Raw genomic sequence first — 15,561 nt, 5'->3', positions numbered from 1 at the left:
ACCCCAGGCAACCAGGCATTCATGGGCTCAGGAGCACCCCAAAGCCTGGGGGTGTCAGAAGGAATCACCAGGAGAAAGAAGCACCGAGACACGGGTTAATACAGAGAAGCAAGGCAGAGCCAGGCCCTGGAGAAGCAGCAGGCCGGGGAGGAGGGCTGAAGAATCTGGAGACCAAGGAGGTGGCAACCACAGGAACATCAGGCATAGAGGAGGGGAACTGAGGCAGGGGCCAGCAGAGGGACCATGACTGTTAGGGGCCTAGCACTGAGCCTTGGCGGGAGGTGGGAGGCTGGGGGCTGCGGGAGAAGCGAGGAGAGTAAGCGAGGAGCCATTGAGGGCAAAGGTGAAGTGGAAGGCAAGATAAACGGTTGGTCCTTGGGGAGGAAAATCCACAGGCCCTTGAGGACCCCCTAGCCAGGACCTGTCATGTCTGCTGCCAGAAAGGGCCCCTGCACTTATGCCCCAGGCTCTGAGGGCCCAGGCCTCTTCACACGTCACAGCTGTGCTCACCCTGGTACCCTAGGGTCCCTGTGATGCTCCATGCCTCACCCACCCCAAGGGCCCCTCCGAACGGGTCCAGCCACCAGACTCTCCCCACCGCTACCTCACAGTAGCTTCTGCACAGCAATGGGATGGGAGGGTGGGCAAGGGGGCGAGAGGAGAGGGGGAGGGGGATAAGGGAGGGTCATGGGCAGAGCACGGAGACAAAGGCTCAGAAGAGTGTAGAGAGAGCTTGGCCAGTGGTAGGTGCAGGGTCTCTGGCTGCTGCCAGGGCTCTGTGACAGAACAACAGGGAAGGTAGGGTTGTGTAATAAGCTGAGCACGGAACAATATGCTGTGCAGCTTTGGGCAGGTCACTTCCTGTCTCTGGGCCTTGGTTCACTCAACAATAATATAAGCAGCTGGACTAGGGGCCTCCATAAGGCCCTTTCAGTGGTGGCATCCTGTAACTGAGGCTGTATGAGAGTGGACAGTGGTGGAAGGAAGGGGCCAGGGCCAGGTGGGCATTGTGGAGAAATAAGGTACTCACCTCGGACCTCCAAGCGGGCCTCACACTGTCGAGCACCGTACTCATTGACCGCTTTACAAGTGTAGAAGCCAGCATCACCTCGCTCCGCAGCCAGGATCCGCAGCCGGCACAGCCCACCCTCAGCCTCCTCCGCAAAGCGCCGCTGGTCCGGGCGCACGGGCTGGCGGTTTCTCAGCCTGTCAGAGAGGCAAGAACTCAGTCCCAGGGCCCAGGGACCTGATCTGTGTGTGCAGGACCTGGGGCTGCAGCACTGCGCAGGCCTCTCCTTCCCTGTGCAGTTTGCCCAGCCTCCGGACCTGTCCCCTGACCGTGGGCATCCCTGGTTTCCAGGGCTAGGTTTTGACCCTGACTCTGCCATCTCACCCGCCTCCAGGAGCTTCCAGGTCACTTCTGACTACCTGGAGCTCTCCATTCTCGGAACCCTGCCACATTCAAGGTAGAGCCATGCTATTTAGCTCTTTTTTCTTTTCTTTCTTTTCTTTAAAAACAAGGTTTTGCTTTGTCACCAGGCTGGAGTGCAGTGGCACAATCGCAGCTGACTGCAACCTCTACCTTCCCAGACTCCAGCGATCCCCCGACCTCAGCCTCCCGGGTAGCTGACACTACAAGCACATGCCAACATGCCTGGCTATTTTTTGTATTTTTTGTAGATACAGGGTTTCACCATGTTGCCCACACTGGTCTTGAACTCCTGGGCTCAAATGATCCTCCTCTCTTGGCCTCCCAAAGTGATGGAATTACAGGCCTTGAGCCATCATGCCTGGCCCTATTTAGCTCTTAATAACTTTTTTTTTTGGAGACTCAAAATCCTAACCTCATGATCTGCCCACCTCAGCCTCCCAAAGTGCTGGGATTACAGGTGTGAGCCACCGTGCCTGGCTAGCTCTTAATAATTCCTGAATTTCTCCATGTCTTATTTTTATATATTTATAACAGATAGATAGCTTTTCCACTTCCCAAAAGGGATATTAAAAAACTTACAATGTTAAAAAAATTACAGTGGGGACCGGGCATGGTGGGTCACACCTGTAATCCCAGCACTTTGGGAGGCCAAGGTGGGTAGATCACCTGAGGCCAGGAGTTCAAGACCAGCATGGCCAACATGGTGAACCCGTCTCTACTAAAAACACATAATTAGCCAGGTGTGGTGGCTACTCAGAAGGCTGAGGCAGGAGAATCGCTTGAACCCGGGAGGCAGAGGCTGCAGTAATCATGTCACTACACTCTAGCCCGGGCAACAAGAGCAAAACTCCATCTCAAAAAAAGAAAATCATAGTGGAGATGAGGCAATCAATTAAAAATGAAAAACAGAATTCCAACCAATAAAAAATGAGCAAGCTGAGTAAACCCTGTTCCAGGTACCTGGGATGAGCGAGGCCCTGCTGCTGAGACCCACATCTAACTCTGGGCTGCTGGCAGCTGAGAACAAATTGTTGTGTGGTTTCTTTTCTGCAACAGGGTCTCACTATATCACCCAGGCTGGAGTGCAGTAGCGTGGTCATAGCTCACTGCAACCTCAAACTTTGGGCTCCAGCGATCCTCCTCCTCAGCCTCACAAGTAGCTGGGTCTGCAGGCATGTACTACCACATCCAGCTAATTAAAAAAAATTTTTTTTGTAGAGACAGTCTCACTATGTTGCCCAGGCTGGTCTTGTCCTTGGCTCAAGCAATCCTCCTTCCTTGGCCTCTGAAATGTCTTGCTCCTTGCCAATTTTGGGAGGGGAGTGTTTTTGTTTCTGAGATAGGGTCTCACTCTGTCACCCAGGCTGGAGTGCAGTGGTGCGATCTCAGCTCACTGCACCTTCCCCGTCCCAGGATCAAGTGATTCTCTTGCCTCAGCCTCCCGAGTAGCTGGGATTACAGGCATTTATCACCACATCTGGCTATATTTTTGTATTTTTAGTTTTGCCATGTTGGCTAGGCTGGTCTTGAACTCCTGGCCTCAAGTGATCCACTCGCCTCAGCCTCCCAAAGTGCTGGGATCACAGGCATAAGCCACTGCACCTGGACACTTATCCCAAATGGACAGACATGAGACCCAAACCCCTCCCCAGAAGGGGAAGCCCTAAATAAACCTGGAACGCGGGGCAAGGGACAGGGTCCTAGGGGGAGTACACTGCTATCCCTAAGATGAGGCCCCAGAGGCAGATCATGGGGAACCCCACAAAAGTTCCAGTTCCTTCTAACCAAAGCCAGACCTCCCAGAGCCAAAGCCTGATGGAGTTGCCCGTGGGTGGTGGGAAGTGTGGCTACTCACCAAGAGACCACAGGCTTGGGCTCCCCGTGCACGCGGATGCTCATGATGACATCTTGGCCTTCTCTTACTGACTGGTCCATAAGTGAGACCTGAAGGGGGTACCCCAAAGTGTCAAGGGAGACAGGGCAGAGCCTTGAGTCCTGGGGGCTGTGGAATCTGGGATGGAGGCCTCTTCCGTAGCCAGACTGAAACTGGCTCTGGGTAAGAAGGGTTGAATGGGAGCAAAGCTCCAGGTCTTGCTGGTGCCTGAGCATGGCCCCAAGAACAAAGGGGCACCCAAAGGAACGGGGCACACAGGAGGCCGGGCCCCAGCCTCAGGGGTCTGACCTTGAAGGTGGGGGGTGCCTTGGAGCCAGTGTCGGAAGAACGGCGGTTCTGGCTGGGACTGGGCTTCATGGTGGGGGTTCTGGGCCAGGTCTCCCCAGGCTCTGGGAACTCCTCTGGGGGGCTCAGGTACTCCTCGTCGGAGGTGATGGGGCTGCTAAAAGGGGATGTAGACCCACCTGGAGACAGACAGAGACAGCTGCCATGGAGGAAGACGAGCGGAGAGCCTGGGAGAGCCGGCTGGAATGTCACCCAGAGCCCAGCAGTTGGGGCAGCTCCCCACAGGCCAGCCCTGCCCTGACTTCACCCCCAGGCTCCTGCGATGTCACCCAGTTGTTTTCTCTCCCTGAGCCCCTGGAACCTCCTCTGTTACGGCTCTGCCAACACGACCCTGCTGATCCTCCCTCAAGTGGACACCATAGGGAAAGGCCTGGAGCAAGAGGTTCGTGCAGCAGAGGGGCCACTCCTGGGCCTGGTGAGAGAATTCCATTGGAGCAGGGAACCCACATTCCTGACATGGACTAGGGGCCTAGCCCACCAACTGCAGGCTCCAAAAGCAGGGGATGCATGTCTGTGGACCCCTGGAGCAGCATGGCTAGGATGCCCACTTCTAGGCGAGCTGGGTCTGGTGCAGAGGAACACAGACAAGTCACATCCTGACCTCGGTCCAGGGCCAATGAGGCGGCACCGTCTAGCCTGCCCCTCCCCCTTTCCCTTTCCATTCTCAGCTTCCTGCTGCAGAAACCCCAGGGGCACCTGTTTGGCCACAGCCCTACAGCCTGCACCCCCAAATGCTCAAGGGAAAGGAAAGCAGAGCTGGAGTCATGCACAGAAAAGGGCAGCTCAGCCTGGGGAGGAGGGGGCACCAAAGTCGGCCTTGGGGGAGGGGTGTCCCCAGGGCCCTGACGCCCTCCCCTGCAACTGGCCAGGGGCCCAGTCTAGCTGAGCTGGCTCCTATCCGACTGCCAAATACAGACATGAAACTGCCACAGTCCCCTGGCTTCTCCCCCCAGGTCCCCCCCAACCCCAAGACCCCAGCAGGGCTTTACCCCAACTCACCCTGAGGCTCTGCACACGGACCCCAGCCTGTGCCTGTCCTGAACGCTCTGCCCTGGCACCAGGCCCTCCTGCTGCCTACCCACTACCCACCCCAGCGTGTCTCCCCAGGGAGCAGGAGCTGGGCCTGTCCAACCTGCCCAGCCCCACTCACTCGGCTGACCCAGCTCAGTCCCTGTACGGAGAAGGCCCTGGGGAGGGGAAGGCGCCTGAGGAGGGGAAGGAGGAGGTTGGATGGCAGGCAGGCAAGCAGGCAGGCAGCTGGCTGGGAAGGTGGTGCCTGCCGAGACCACAGGCAGCCTGGGCCCTGGCGTGGAGGGGGAGGAGAGGGGAGAGGGGAGGGCGGAGTGAGGCTGTCTGGATTTAGCCACCCTGCTCACTCCCAAGCCACCCACGGGATCTGCCTTTCCTCTCCTTACAGCTCCGGAACCTGACAAGAGCAAAGCCCCCTCCGAGGCACCTTGACTCAAGATGTGGGGCCTCTGTCCCCTAGCAAGACAGGGAGGGGTGGCACTGCACTGTGCCAGTCAAGATGCGTGCCCTGACCCATTCATTCCGACATGTCTGCCAAAGGAGGTGCCCATGGCAACTGTTCCTTGGGTTGCCCCTTGCTCTGACTAAACCACCAAGATCCCTGACCTGAGAATGTGCTAAGGAGCCTCAAATACTACAGAGCTAGGCCGTACCTGTTTTCTTTGGCCCCAAAAATCAGAGGACTGTCAAGACCTTTGCCCTTCTTCCCAGAGGTGGGGGAAGAACCTGAGGGGGCCCAGAATCTTGCCTCTGCCCCCCATCCCAGCCATAGAAGGTCTGGCCAGCAGCCACCCCAGGGCACTAAGCCCACACGCAGCCCTCCTACCCATTCTGCCAGGGCACCTGTTGGCAACTTGCCTGTCACTCATCAACCCCACTATGGAGGATAGCGGGGGCTGCCTCCCCCAAATGGCCCCTTATCATGAGCACCCATTTGTCTGGGTTGGGGAAGCATGGGGTCAGCGTGGGGGACTGGGAGCCAGTATAAAGGGGTGGTACTTCTCACAGGGGAAGGGGTTTGGACACACAGCAAGAGAGAAGGGGGCTGTTGAGCAGGGGTCACATGTCCTTCTCCCTCTTCCTATCACCTCACCCCTGCCCAGGGTCACATTCCTAAGTCATGACCTGTGTTCCCCAGCATGGCCAGTGAGGAAGGAGGGCTGGGGGCCGGGCAGAGGAGGGGCCCACAACATGTTCAGGCTGGCTGTCTTGAGGTAGGGTTGGGGAGAGAAGGCTGAATGGCATTTGGTGCTTAAGGCCACTGAAGCTGAGATCACAGGCATGGCCCCGCAGTTGAGCAGTCCTACCCCTCTGTGGAGCCTAGAGTCCTGCTCCAGGTCACCTCCAGCCTGGACCATGCTGAGGAGGCTCAGGGGCCCAGGGAGCGAGAGCGAAGCTGAAGGCCCGATCACCAAGGCTTGAAGAGAGGCCCCTGGTGGTGGCCAGGGGAACAGCATGCTGGAGGGCTCCCAGCCACCAAGCGCAACCCCATCCTCAAGCCCCTTGGAAAGAGAGACTGTCAGAGCAGCCCAGGCCTCTTCCAGACAAGGCAGTAGTCCCTGTCCCTCCATACCTCCAAAAGTGAGTGACCAAGGAGGCTGATGGAGGAGTACTCCTGAGGCTCCACACCAGAATCTGGTGCCACCTAGTCTTCCCTGGCCCTATTGCCAAAACCAACTTTGGAACCAGTCCCTGACATTCCAGCCCTGCTCCACCCACAAGCCCAACTCTCACTGTGGGAAGCACAATTACACCAGCCAGGAAGGAGAGAGCGGCCGCCCCTCCAAACCTAAGAGGCACATACACTCACTGGCCCTGAACAACCCGCTGCGGAAGTACCGCCCCTTCACGCTGGCTCCCAGTGCTCGTGTCTGCCCTTTCAACATCACTCTCAGGTCAGACTCATTTGATGAAAATGCTGGCGTTAGGAAGCACACAGGGAACTCTCTCTCCTCAGACCAGCACATTCGCCAGCCCCAACTGTTCCAATGTCCCCTGATGTGTTCTCACATCAGAGTTGCAGCCACCACTGTGACTATCTAGTACATAAAAGGTGTCACACGTGGCCCTTTGCATCAGGGCTTCTCAGAATGATACTTGACCTGCTAACATCAGGACCACCTCGGGCTTATTTAAAATATAGATTTCTCAACCTTACTCCAGTCTGTGAATTAGATTTTCTGAAATGTCAGGAAATTGCTTTTTTTTTTTTTATTTTGAGATGGAGTCTGACTCTGTCACCAGGCTAGAGTGCAGTAGCGTGATCTTGGCTCACTGCAGCCTCCACTTCCTGGGTTCAAGCAATTCTCCTGCCTTAGCCTCCCAAATAGCTGGAATTACATGCACCCACCACCGCACCTGGCTAATTTTTGTATTTTTAGTTTCACCATGTTGGCCAGGATGGTCTCGATCTCTTGATCTCATGATCCACCTGCTTCAGCCTCCCAAAGTGCTGGGATTACAGGTGTGAGCCACCGTGCCCAGCCCAGGAAACTGCATTTTTAAAAAGCACCCCAAGTGACGCTTGTGCACACGAAAGCTTAGGAACCACTGCTGACTTTATGGGAGGAGGATACCCCTAAGAGGTGGTATCACTGAGCCCCACTTCAACAGGGCCAGGCTTTGAACCTAGGAGGTTTGACTCCACAGCCCGTGTGCTTCCCACAGCACGATCTGACCTCCCATCTTGGGCACAATCTGTAACTCTATGGCAGTGGTTCTCAAAGTTTTCTGTGCATCAGAATCACCTGGAAGGCTCCTTAGACCATAGCGTGCTGGGCTCCACCCACGGAATTTCTGATTCTGTAGGTCGGGGCTGGGGCCAATAATCTGCATTTCTTAGGAGTGTAAAAGGCTTATTGGAAAAAAAAAAAGAATCTGCATTTCTAACACATTTTCAAGGGATGCTGCTGCTGCTGGTCTGGGGGCCACACTCTGAGGACCACCGCTCCCCAGTCTCTCTCCTAAGCTCCCCTCAGGAATAGCCTCATGACCCTTGCGGCTGGGCGTCATGCCTAGCCTCACCTCTGTGTCTCACCCAGGTTCTTCAAGGGCTTGAAAAGTCATGGGGGTCTCTGCCTACCCACTGCCACTTCACATACAGCCTCGCAGTCCACACAGCCCCTGAATGTCCAAGAGGGCCCCCATGAACAGTGCTAAGGAGTGGCAAAGACATGGTCATGTCCTCAGGCGACTTCTGGGTGGTGTGGAAGACAAGCCAGATACACAAGCAACTTCAAGAGCAAGCAGGAAGTAGAAGGTAGCAAGAGAGCAACAGATAAGGGGTGTGGGAGTATGGAAGGTGGGAAATGACTTTTGGCCCAGGGAGAACGAGGGAACTGAAGGAAGAGGCGGTATTGGAATTGGAGTTTGCAGGGAAAAGTATTCCAGGCAGAGGAAAGTGCACACCTCAAAGTTTGAAGCAAAAGGCACATGTGCAGAGGGCTGTAGCTCAACTGTCTGCCCATAAAACCGGGTCAAGAAGTAAGGAGTGGGGCACCCCTGTGTTCTAGCAGATGCCTCCCACCGCCACCTGAGGGCCCATCTCAGGCCTCTGGCACCTTTTGCCCTATGGGTGCAGGTGGCAGAGGCCACCTGAAGGTGTACAGCCTTTACTTCGAAGGCAAAGGGGATGCCTCACAATTTTTGTTTGTTTGTTTTTGTTTTATTGAGATGGAATTTCACTCTTGTTGCCCAGGCTGGAGTGCAATGGCGCGATCTCGGCTCATTGCAACTTCCACCTCCCAGGCTCAAGTGCTTCTCTTGCCTCAGTCTCCTGAGTGGGTGGAATTACAGGCATGCGCCATCATGCCCAGCTAATTTTTTGTATTTTAGAGAGATGGGGTTTCACCATGTTGGCCAGGATGGTCTTGAACTCCTGACCTTGTGATCCACCCACCTCGGCCTCCCAAAGTGCCGTGATTACAGGCATGAGGCACTGCGCCTGGCTTATTTTTGTTTTTGTTTTGAGACAGTCTCACTGTGTCATCCAGGCTGGAGGGCAGTGGTGCAGTCTCCGCTCATTGCAACCTCCACCTCCCGAGTTCAGGTGATTCTCCTGCCTCAGCCTTCCTATCTCAGTAGCTGGGATTGCAGGCACCCACCACCACGCCTGGCTAATTTTTGTCTTTTTAGTAGAGATGGGGTTTCACCATGTTGGTCAGGATGGTCTCGATTTCCTGACCTCATGATCTACCCACCTCAGCCTCCCAAAGTGCTGGGATTACAGGTGTGAGCCACCACTCCTGTCCTAATTTCTTACATATGGTTATGTTAGGTTGCTTCAGGTAAGAGAAGGAAGCTGCAACAACAGTAAATGAGCTCTCCATTCTTCTGACAGGCTGTGAGTGATAGCCCCTGTTCTAGGTACCAGCCTCGGGGAGGCCACCTGTCAAGCAAATCTGTTTCTGGCAGGCAGAAGGGTGGAGGGAGGGCTGAGTTTGGGTAAGGGGACCATGCCACACTACTTTGTCAGGTATTGTCCAAACCCCTATCAACAACTGACGATGGGGGCCATGTGGTATCATCCCCATCGCAGCCACTGCCATCATAAGGGAGAAACTGCAACTATGACACAGGTGGCCAGAGAAGACAGGGACTGACAGAGGTGCCACGGTTTTCTTCTTTGTTTTTGTTTTCATGGCCCCCAATAAACCACCTCTTTTCTGCTGTGGTCATGTTGATCAAATGAGTGGGACGAAAATGGGCTTCGATGAGCCGTATCCGCTGGCCCAAATGCCCTGAGCTAACTCACCCTCCTCACAGACCCTCTGGAACCTCACTGAGTAGGCAGCCTGGGTGGTATGATGATCCTCACTTTACAGCCAGGAAACGTGACGGAAACCATGACCAGCTAAGGTGCAATGAAGAGGCCAAGGTCTTGGCTGGAAAATGCTAGACTCTTGAACTCAAATATAGGAGACCTATACTTGAGGGCAGGACTGGAGGTGGCAGGATGAGGCCCAGGCCCATGGGGCCTCCCATATCCCCGCTTCCTCCTGGCCAGCACCCAGAGGGCCTCCTGCCAGAGCCCATTGTGAGAAAGCTGGGTGTGCTCACCCCAGGCCTGCAAGGAAACAGAAGGACCACAGCTGTGTCACAGGTGGGGAATCAACAGAGGAAGGAGAGGAAGCCCCCAATCTGACCCACCCACAGAGGGCATCACCAGTGCCCTCCCAGTGAGCTCATGAGCTCAGTGCCACCTCAACCTCAAACTTCATCAGAGCAACAGAAAAGGGGGATGGGATGGGATAGTGTCGTGGTTAGGAGTGTAGGCTTGAGAGACTGAGACAGGGCTTCAAATCACAGCTCCAGCCTCCAACTGGCCCTAAGCTCCTAGAGCTGACCATCCCAAGAAGGCAGCCACTGGCCACCTGAGACTATTTAAACGCTCAGTTATTAAAATGAAATGAAATTTAAAATGCAGTTCCTCAGCCACCTCAGCTGCATTTCAAGTGCTCTCTAACCACATGTGAGCTAGGGCTGCTGTACTGGACTGCACACGTATAGAGCATTTCCATTATCACAGAAACGTCTATTAACCAATGCTGCTCCAGACAAAACTGCTGGGATTACAGGTGTGAACCACTGTGTCTGGAGAGCAATTTGCTAAAGTTTTCTGAGTCTCAGTTTCCTCATCTGTAACATGGGCATAATAGAACCTATCTCATAAGGCTGGATTAAACAAAATAATCCAATTAACACAGGACCTGGTATATATGAAGCACTCAATAAATGCTAATTGGTCATGTATTATTTATTTATTTATGATTTTGAGACAGAGTCTCACTTTGTCACCTAGGCTGGAGTGCAATGTCCTGATCTCAGCTTACTGCAACCTCTGCCTCCCAGGTTGAAGTGATTCTCCCATTTCAGCCTCCAAAGTTGCTGGGACTACAAGTGCCTGCCACCATGCCTGGCTAATTTTTGTATTTTTAGCAGAGACAGGGTTTGATCATGTTGGCCAAGCTGGTCTTGAACTCCTGACCTCAAGTGATCCGCCTGCCTCAGCCTCCCAAAGTGCCGGGATTACAGGCGTGAGCCACCATGCCCGGCCTGGTCATGTGTTTTTATTTGCACCCCACACTAAGTTTATTTGCTTCATGGACAGTTATTTCCATCACCCTAAATTGCTTGTTTCTGGTAACATCCCTAGGCAGACTGCAAGTGCAAAATAAAGGCTGCTGGCCTAGTGCCAGCTCTACCTCACTTTCCTACCCACATTTTTGTCTTCTCATCTGCAAAATGGAAATGTTACCACCTGTCACACGTCCCTCTGAGGGATATGTGAGGCACAATGATATTGCCAGGGAAGAGATGTGAGAGGGTTTGGGAAAGACTATGGCACTCTTCAAACAGAAGAAACTGTTTAGAGAGACGTAGCACTTGGCACCTAGTTGGCACTCAATAAATACTTGTGAGATGGATGTGGCCAGCAGTGGGGAATGGTTTGCTTCTCACACTCCCTAGTCACCCGCCCCGATACACACATCCACTTTGGGAGAACAGCTGCGGTCTCAGCAGAACGATTCAGTGGGGTGGAAAGGGTGGGAGGGACCTGGGGAGCTGATGAGGAACAGGTCCTGTGCGCACAGACCCTGCTCCCTAAACCACCGTGCTCGGGACTACATTCTCTAGTTATCCAGTCCCTGGTTACCATGGCTCCCAACCAGGAATTGAGATCTGTGGGCCCTCAAAAGCAGGCCCTGTTAGGGTGGACCCCAAGAGGGGACTGGGCAACCAGCCCTGGTTACCATGGCACTGGGCAGGGGGAGGGTAAGGAGCAAGAGAAGGAGGCGGCTGCATGCAGGCTTCTTCCCACAAGACACTGCCCACTGCCTCCCTCTACCGGCTCCCCACCAGGTCCACGGGCACACTGCTGGATGCCCTCCCTTGACCCCACCCCTCACTCCCTGCAGACTCCAGGCCTGGGACCACCCCTTGCCAGATATCTGTGCCACCCCCAGGTTCTGCCCACTTTTGCTGCTCTCAGGTCCACTGGCTCCTGTCCAGCCACTCGGGACTAAACAGTGCCTTGTAGGGTAAGAAAGTCAGCTTGTTCTACAATAGCCAGGGCAATTCTGGACCCAAAGGCCTGCGTCCCAGCCCCTGGGGCCCCCGAGCTAGCCTGACTTAAGGAGGGTGGGTCTCTTGCTGCAATGCCTGGTGCAAGAAACTAATGCGATGAAGGCTTTCTGGCTCCCCAGGGCAGGGGAGATGCAGAGATGCTGTGATGAGCTGAGGGCACAGGAGCTAGGAACTATGGAGGGTGTGCAGGATATGGGTCTTGCAGGGGAGAGGTGGAGTCCCCAAGGCACAGACAGGCTGAAGAAAGGGACAGAGAAGGATAAGACAGTTACCAGATCCTCAGAGAAACCTGAACTCTTGTACACAACATCACCCGTTAATAACGCTAACAACTAACATTTGTCTACAGCTTTACAGTTCACAAAGCTCGTTCATACATTCGCTTTCATCCGTGAGGATGGTGTCATTATCTCTGGTTTACAAATGAGGAAACTGAAACTCAAGAGGTTCTATGCCACAAAAACAGAACTCCCAGTCAAGGGCTGACAGCTGCCTCGCCCCAAACTGCCTTTCCAACCTTAAAAGGCTCCCAAATGGCCCTGAGCCAGAATCGGGGCACCCCCCATCACACCCCTCATCAAATCTCAACCCAAGCCAGGTATTGACCGGAGTCCTGGAGCCAGGCCTGGGCCCCCTCAGGGGAGCTGGGAGCTGAGTCAGAAGGCAGATCCCAGAGGTGATGGAAGGACGGAAGCATGTGGTGGAGGGACGGGCATGATTCAGCGGGGTAGGAGGGGTAGGAGAAGGAGAAAGCCCGGAGAATGGGCTCCTGGGAGGGATACACAGCTAAGAATGCCGAAGACCTGCACAAGCCAGATGGTGCAACCAAAGGCTCTACTGTCTCACGAGACTGTGATCAGACACCATTAAGAATGCCCTCACCATGCAGGTGCTGAGGCCCTGGGCCGGGCACACAGGCTCTGCCGTCTTGTCTCCTGCAGCCCTTCGTGGAAGAAAGGGACAGAACAGCATGTGCTGTTCCCTCTCTTGGCATGTCCTGCCTTCCCCGTGCCGGTCTAAATCCCAGCCTCCTTCAGGGCTCCAACAACTCTCGGCGCAGGCATCCGAGAACATGAAGCGACTGCTCGGATGTCCTCCGCACTATATTCATCTGCCCCGCACTGTCCCCTGATCTAGGTCTTCTGATCCAGATCTGGTCAGCCAATGCTAACCCCCTTGAGGGCTGAGTGTGTTTTCCTCCTGGAACATCCCCTGACCATCCTCACTTCTCCAGGCCCAGGGGATTGTCAGGCCCAGCGAGCTGAATGAGCTGAAATGGCCATGCACACTGACACTGATCCAGCGGAACCAGAAAGAAACTGGGCTGAATCCCAAAGAAAGTAGTCTGACACCAAGTAAGGGCTTTCACAAAAATAGAAAACAAGGCGGCCTCGGCAATGCCAGCCCCTGAGAGGTGCTCCTGGCTGTACCCTTTTTACGACTTTGGGTTCAAGAAAAGGAGGGGAGAGGTGGCTTGTGGCACTCGAAAGCATCTCTTTTTACTGGGAGGGGGAACTGTCTTACAGGGGAAATGACCTCAGAAAGCTCCTGGTGGATCTTAAGCACTGTGAGCAGAGAGACTTTGTCTCGGAAACTCAAGGACGATTTGCTTTCCCCATAGGACCCTGTTCAGGGAAATGCCATGGGAGGCTGGCATTTAGAGGATGGCTAAAGACAAATTTCACTGACTTCATGAATTGGCCAGCCTTGTGTGCACCTTGGGGATTTGGCCCCTGCCCTGAGGCCAGGGCCATTAAAAACGCTTTCACCAGAGCGCCAATACAGAGAAGGGACTGCACGGACGGACGGTGGACGGTGCACGCTGGCAGGAGCCCAAGCCCAAGACTGAGAGTGGAAAGGGGTGGGGGTTGGGGCCTCGGAACCACAGGGAAGAGTCACGGCTCGCCCCCACCCAGCCCCACGGTTGACAGGCTCCCTACCGGGTCTCACAGTCAGCGAGGCAGCACAGGTGGCCTGGCCCAGCTCGTTGGTGGCAGTGGCCATGTAGTTCCCAGCGTCTGCAACCCGGGCCTCCCTGAGCAGCAGGGTGTGGCGCTCACCCTCAGCCCGGAGGAGGAGGCGGCCCTCGCTGTGCAGTGCTGAACCATCCTTGTGCCAGGACACTGTGGGGAGGCACGGGGACCCAGCTTGCCACAGCCCACAGGCACCCACCGAAAATCTCTCACTCCTACCCCACACAACACACAGGAGCCCAAACCTCTCCTTTCAGAACCTCAGGGAATTCAGAGGAGTCCACCCTCATTTCGGGAAGCCCAGGTTGCCCTCTCTTTTCTCGGGGATCCTGGGAAATGTCCCTGAACACACATACCAGTCATGGCAGCCCCCATGGAGGGGATAGTTCCCCTACTTCCCACCCCTCCCTCAGAGGAGTCCAGGGGAACCTCCCTTTCCCTTCTCACATGCCCCCTCCCAACCTTGACCTCACCTCACCTTGGCCCAGCCCTGGAGCTCACCTTGGGGCTGTGGGTTGGCAGTGACGATACACTTGAGCAGCACATCTGTCCCTGGTGCCACCACCACATTTTGCAGGGGGATCTCAAACACAGGGGCCTCTAGGGGCTCTTCTCCAGCAGACACATAGGAGTCATCCGAAGACTCTGCTGGACACAGGGGTAACGGGGTAAGGGGCCATGATCCCTGCAGGGATGACCGGGGAGAGAGGGAGCCCTGGCAGCCTGTATCCTAGAAAGCCAAACCCAGACAGAGGGGCTTCTAGAAAGCAGGGACTCGGAGAGAAGAGGGTCTGCCTCCTGAATATCCTTAGACAGGGAACAAAGGAATTCAGAAGAAGCATTCTCAAACAGGCCAGGGCAGCCTTGACTCCATGTTAGTCTGGCTGTTCCTCAGCTTCATCTGCAATTAGAGTGTTGGCTTCTGGAGGAAGACAGGACTGCACTGTGTATAGCTTCAATACAGCAGTCACTGTGTATGGTGTCCTAGGCCCTGGCAAGGCACTCGGAGGTGCACAAGATTGTGTAAACTTCCAAGTGGACAGAGGACAAGCTAACAGCAGCCCAAGATTTAAGCAATAACAGTGGTATCACAGGCCAACACGAGGTGAACTGTCAAATGTGTGAAGCCATCAGATTTAAAAGAGGGAATGGCAGGCAGGTCTGAGAGGCCTACAAAAATCAGCTTTGATTTCATCCAATCACCGAACAGTGACCCTGTACTCTCAGCATACTGAGTACTGTATGGGTACCAAGAACACTAGAGGGAGGTCAACGTGGTCCTTGCTTACAGGAAGCTCATACATACTGAGAGATGATAGCACTCCACTGTCATGGATCTCTGGGCATTCTCCAACTCTGACTTTCTGTAAGCTAGATAAAGGACAATGTACACAGCCAAAAAAGCAGTGAGAATCCCAATTCTGCTGTTTTCTAGCTACAAAACCTTGGGCAAATGAGATAGATTCTCTGAGCCTCAGTTTTGTTATCTGTAAGATGGTGGGAATAAGAGCATCTGAAGCTGACATTTAGAGGATGGCTAAAGACAGATTTCACTGACTTCGTGAATTGGCCAGCCTTGTGTGCACCTTGGGGATCTGGCCCCTGCCCTGGGGCCAGGGCCATTAAAAAGGAGAAGGGTGAAATGAAATAAGGTCCTAGTTAACACAATGCTGGCACATGGCTGTGTGTCTGCAGTAATGGTGACCAGGAGGATGATGGGCAGGGGCCTACTCATCTCTAAAGATTCTGAGGTGGTAATACTTAAATGCAAAACAATTTTGATGAAGAAAAACACAGAGTAG

The 15,561-nt window shown here is 54.5% G+C and overlaps 1 protein-coding gene across 50 annotated transcripts in view; it reads right to left on the bottom strand.

Moving 5' to 3' along the window:
- Nucleotides 1–15,561, bottom strand: part of SPEG (striated muscle enriched protein kinase) — a 58,693-nt gene that overhangs the window by 27,667 nt on the left and 15,465 nt on the right. For 25 of the 50 annotated variants that reach the window (XR_013519114.1, XM_035305836.3, XM_035305838.3 and 22 more), the window contains 5 exons: nucleotides 14,261–14,407; nucleotides 13,727–13,909; nucleotides 3,615–3,790; nucleotides 3,288–3,376; nucleotides 1,031–1,206 (listed from right to left, as the gene is read on the bottom strand). Coding sequence is in view for 49 of the 50 variants with exons in the window: in XM_035305836.3 (XP_035161727.3) it covers nucleotides 1,031–1,206; nucleotides 3,288–3,376; nucleotides 3,615–3,790; nucleotides 13,727–13,909; nucleotides 14,261–14,407 (771 nt within the window). In the remaining variant the exon portion in view is untranslated. Of the gene's footprint in view, nucleotides 1–1,030; nucleotides 1,207–3,287; nucleotides 3,377–3,614; nucleotides 3,791–4,670; nucleotides 4,828–13,726; nucleotides 13,910–14,260; nucleotides 14,408–15,561 lie in introns of those variants that run through there. The other 25 variants (XM_035305837.3, XM_035305839.3, XM_078328623.1 and 22 more) reach the window with 2 other exon arrangements.

The sequence above is a fragment of the Callithrix jacchus genome, chromosome 6 (assembly GCF_049354715.1).
Source record: "Callithrix jacchus isolate 240 chromosome 6, calJac240_pri, whole genome shotgun sequence".
In the NCBI taxonomy this organism is placed as follows: domain Eukaryota; kingdom Metazoa; phylum Chordata; class Mammalia; order Primates; family Cebidae; genus Callithrix; species Callithrix jacchus.
The sequence above is the reverse complement of the archived record's forward strand: the minus strand, read 5'-3'. Positions and strand labels throughout refer to the sequence as shown.